Source organism: Athene cunicularia (assembly GCF_003259725.1).
Source record: "Athene cunicularia isolate RWA chromosome Z unlocalized genomic scaffold, athCun1 chrZ_part3, whole genome shotgun sequence".
In the NCBI taxonomy this organism is placed as follows: Eukaryota; Metazoa; Chordata; class Aves; order Strigiformes; family Strigidae; genus Athene; species Athene cunicularia.
In genome coordinates, this window is record NW_020799144.1 from 1,097,092 (window position 1) to 1,102,057 (window position 4,966).

At 42.3% G+C, this 4,966-nt stretch overlaps 1 protein-coding gene across 1 annotated transcript in view; it reads left to right on the forward strand.

The window, feature by feature from the left end:
- The first annotated feature begins 6 nt into the window (after positions 1-6).
- Positions 7-4,966, forward strand: part of MARVELD2 (MARVEL domain containing 2) — an 11,032-nt gene continuing 6,072 nt past the window's right edge. Inside the window, exons 1-4 of the mRNA XM_026866608.1 lie at positions 7-934; positions 2,491-2,523; positions 3,645-3,781; positions 4,597-4,768. Coding sequence (XP_026722409.1) covers positions 260-934; positions 2,491-2,523; positions 3,645-3,781; positions 4,597-4,768 — 1,017 coding nt within the window. The 5' untranslated portion in view covers positions 7-259. The remainder of the gene's footprint in view (positions 935-2,490; positions 2,524-3,644; positions 3,782-4,596; positions 4,769-4,966) is intronic.

Sequence of the window (4,966 nt, forward strand, 5' to 3'; positions counted from 1 at the left end):
GAGCGGGCCGGCCGAGCTCAAGCCGGTCCGGCGGTTCATCCCGGACTCGTGGAAGAACTTTTTCAGAGGGAGGCGCAACAACGGCTCCAGCTGGGACAGCGCGGCCTCCGACATCAGGTACGTCTCGGACGGGGTCGAGTGCTCGCCGCCGCCCTCCCCGGGCCCTGTGCAGCCGGAGCCCCGGTCGGTGCCCGGCTCCTACAAGGATCCTTACGGAGGATCGGGCGGGAGCTACCACTCGCGGAAGGAGGCCGAGGCCATGCTGCCCGCGGACCCCTTCGGCTCGCTGGAGAGGCGCGCTGCCAGCGGCCGGGCGTACAGCGAGCGGGTGGAGGCCTACAACCAGCGCTACGCCTACATGAAGTCCTGGGCCGGCCTGCTCAGAATCCTCTGCGTGGCGGAGCTGCTGCTGGGCGCCGCCGTCTTCGCCTGCGTTACGGCCTACGTGCACAAGGACAACGAGTGGTACAACGTGTTCGGGTACTCGCAGCCCTACGGCTACGGGCCCGGCGGCGCCTATGGAGGCTACTCCTACAGCGGACCCAAAACGCCCTTCATCCTGGTGGTGGCGGGAATGGCGTGGATAGTCACGATCGTGCTGCTGGTGCTGGGCATGTCGATGTACTACCGGACTATCCTTCTCGATTCCAACTGGTGGCCTTTGACCGAGTTCGGCATTAACGTCGCCTTGTTCTTTCTGTACATGTCGGCTGCCATAGTGTACGTAAACGACACCAATCGAGGTGGGCTCTGCTATTACCAGTTGTTTAAGACGCCGATAAATGCATCTTTTTGCCGTGTAGAGGGAGGTCAGACAGCAGCGATCATCTTCTTGTTTGTCACCGTAATCATCTATCTAATCAGTGCGGTGGTTTCTCTAAAGCTATGGAGGCATGAAGGAGCCAGGAGGCACAGGGAACTAATGGAACAGGAGGTGAGTCCCGAGTTACTATTCTGTATCCCCTGGATATGCTGTGATGGGGAGCACTTGGAAGATCTTTCCATGCCGTAGACACAGTCCTGACAGGTGTCTTCTCAGCAGCAGGTCTTGGAGGGTGAACTTCCACCAGTCTTAACAGTTTTTGATATCACCAAGTGAAAGGCATTTTTAATATGTCTGATACAAATTTTTGGGTTTTTTTTTTTTTAATTCACTTTGGTAAGGATCTGGTTTTGTTCTGTTTGTAATACTCAGCTCTTCCTGTATCAGCTGATGAACTACTTCCTGGTGTGTATTTTCCAAAGGAAGAAGTGAACAATATGTTTGTTCAGCTGTTCAGTAGAGTTAGCCTTAAGACCACCTAGCATTTATTTGAAAGCTAGGCTTTGAGCACATTAAGTGCTAGTGTGAATGACTGTAAGAACATGAAATACTGATTTTTACTTTGCAAGCAAAACTCCAAGCTACTTTATTTTTATTTTTCAGCTTTCTTTACAATAGTTACCAGAAAATAATACTAATAACAGAGTTAACTAGATTTTTTGTGTCTCAGATTTCAATCAATATCTTTATCACATCGGGTATTTTGCATTGCTGATGGCCTTGACCTTATTAGAAGTGTTCAATACTCCGCTGGTTAATGATAAACTGTAATTGCTCTTAGCTTGAGAGCTCAGTCATTTGTGTAACACCTCCTTCATGCGAAAAGACCACCAAAAAATCTTTAAAAAATTAATCAAACTTAATATAGCATAAAAATGAACGTATGTGAAGCCTACATAAGCCTAATTTAAGGAGCAGCCAGCATTTAAGTGAATTTAGTAGGAGAGTGACTTCAGACTGCAGTCACAGAGCAGAGGAAATGCAACTCTGATTTGCAGCATTCTCATTTAACACTGGTTTCCATTCCACCATCTGATACAAAACTGAGACTCCCCATTTGAAAAGTATGTTGCAGCTCTTTGACAAAAGTTTTTTAATCTAACTTTTAATATGTCCAGCAAGAATAAAATGATTGCTGGAATTATACGGAAAGTGTCCGATTGCTCTTCCCTATTAGTATCCACATTCATTTATTCCAGTCACGTAACATTTCTAAAGGGAATACTTGTATAATACAGTTTAGGCTCTGGAGAGTGCTGTGCAAAACAGCTGCTGGTTGAGCTACTGGTTAGTGAACTGTTGTCTTTCCAAGGCAGTGAAATTAGCCTGCAGAGTGTCAGTGAGTTAATACGGACTGGAATGTGAAATAATGAAGGAGACTGGGAGGTAAATGGAGTATTTCCTGCAAGCTGTTCGTTACAGCTGTGCTCTGGGAGATCGTGTTGTTGTTCTGCATTTTGGGTAGTTGTTTTCGTTCCACCATTCTTAAACAGTCTTTAAATCAATTAATCTGTGAATATTCCCTATGCTAAATTTCTTTAAACCTAATTAGAATGTAATTCTCTGTGCAGCGTGATTTTGAAAATTTTTAGATTAAGAGTGTGTCCCTTTGCATACTGTTTTTGCTGAAAACAACAAAACTTACAGTTCTTTCAATTTTTTGACAGATGAAAACACAGTCCTCTTTTCCAGAAAAGAAGGTAGGAAACAGTAGTTTATTTTTCTGTTTACTGGTATTGCAAAATGGTTGTTAATTTTCTTGTGACTGTTTTGATTGACCTATCTCTTTATTTTCTTACTTGGCTTGGAAGAGATCAGGTTTAATTCTTTAATGTAGTCCAAACAACATTCTCCTAGCTAGAAGATTCAGAAGCAGCTTGCTAGAAAGTTAACTATTAGTTAGGCTAGGTTATAAAATCTACTGTAAATAGCAAATCTGATGACTGCCTCTGTGCGTTCTTACCCTCTTTTATGGAAGTGACAAGTTCTGTAGCATTTGTCACAGTTTGGCAGACGTGGTTAGAACAGCAAGTCATCTGATGCACTGTAGGTTTTGGAGACTTTCCTGCAGGCTGGCTGCTTAATTTGGAGGAAAGCCAGTGGAAGCAAGTGGTAGGTGCTCTGTGAGTTGAGATTGTTCCTGTGTCTCTGAGACTTCTCCCTCATCCGTCCCTCCAAAGACCACCTTGCTGGTTTTGAAGTATCAGCGGTGTTAGTGCTTCTGCTGCACAAAGATACAGTTGCATAAAGACTGTATAGAATCTTAACAGCAGATGTTGATGATTCCTCAAGACTTTATGGTCTTTTTATTTCACTCTTAAATATCTCCTGTTAGATACTGCAAATTTCCCCAGTTGCTTCAGTACTGGATCAGGATCCTTTTTTACGTGTCCTAACAAGACTCCACATGCTTTTATTTCTGGATCAGGAAATAAATTGTGCAAGTGGAAAAGGAAACTCTGGAGAACTGACTGATTCCTGTTCATTCACAAATTAGATGGATATCTGAGGAAACTTCCTTAAATTGTTTTTTTAAGACATACAAGACAAATCTTTCCAAGCCCCAAGAAGTATTTAGCTGTCAGTGGTACTGCTGTTAGACAAACTGAAGACAGATACTGTGTGAGAAGCATTACTGTAACTCTTTACTAATTTCCTGATTTCAATAAGGGTTGTAAGAAATAGCTATGATTTGCTTCTACTGCTGCTCAATATTTGTATCGCCATCTTCAAATGAGTTGGGTATTTTGTGGTTTATGTATATTGCATTTGAAGTAAACCCAACTTCATTAAGAACTATTTTTTTTTTCTTTTCAAACAGTATGAAAGTGATGACAGACCAAGAGAAGAGGTCACTTACAGGCAGCTTAAATCAGTGGAAAGAAAACCAGAACTACTTAATGGTCATATACCTGCAGGCCACATTCCTAAACCTATTGTGATGCCAGACTACTTAGCGTAAGTGACTTGATTTTGATGAACAAACCTAATGGAGAATATTTGAATGATGTTTTTCACTCAGCATTTCTCATACGTACACTCAACAGTTTCTCTGCCATGCATGTGCTATGGGAACTCACAATTCTTATCAAGCTAATGTTACAGATAGAGAGGATGAGGGCTGGTATCAATGGCATAGAACCAGTTACATAAGTAAAGGATCTTAAATCTAAAAAAACCCATCCAAACCTCAAGTTGTGAAGCAGAATGTTATGATCTAGCAGGTACAAAAACTGCCGAAGGAATAGGGGACCACCACACAGACAGTTTAGAAAATAATAAAATACTTGGGAAATTACTTGTCTTTTTAGCCCCTGAAATTTTACTGGTTTTGTACTTTCTAAGTGCTAAATATGTAATGTGCTTCCTTTCAAAGGGTAGGCCTTTCCACAGTGAAGTATGAGATCGTACTTTTTTTATACTACTTGCTGTAGACTAGGGTACAACCAACCACAAGAAGTTTCATCTGAATGTTAGGAAAATCTATTTCACTGTGAGGGTTAACACAGGTTGCCCAGAGAGCTTACGGAGTTTCCACCCTTGGAGATACTCAAAAACCATCTGGACGAAATCCAGGGCAAGACCAGGTGACCTCCAGACATCCCTTCCAACCTTAACCATCGTCATTCTGTGATTTCAGTGCTTTGTATGTATGCATATTTCATCAGGTTATGAGATTAGCAAACAATACAGAAATATACTATAAAGATGAAGGGTCCATGTGTTTGTTGAATTCCTATCTCTAAGACTAATCCTTGAAAACTTTTTTTAAGGAAATACCCAGCAATTCAAACAAATGAAATGCGAGACCGGTACAAAGCAGTATTCAATGACCAGTTTGCTGAGTATAAAGAACTGTCTGTGGAAGTTCATGCTGTATTAAAAAAGTTTGATGAGCTGGATGCATTGCTGAGACAGCTACCTCACCATCCTGAAAACATATATGTAAGTACCTGTGAAGTGAGCTTGTGGAAAACAGCGTGGTATTAGACAGTTTCTGACTGTCTTCAGCTAGGGCACAGTGTCTTGTAGTGCTGGAGGTGACTTGGTGGGAGAGAAAGTTACCCTGAATATGTTACTCCTTGTTTGGTCATCAGCCTAGGTACCAAGTTGCAATTAAGTTGTATAGATTTTTTTTGGGGG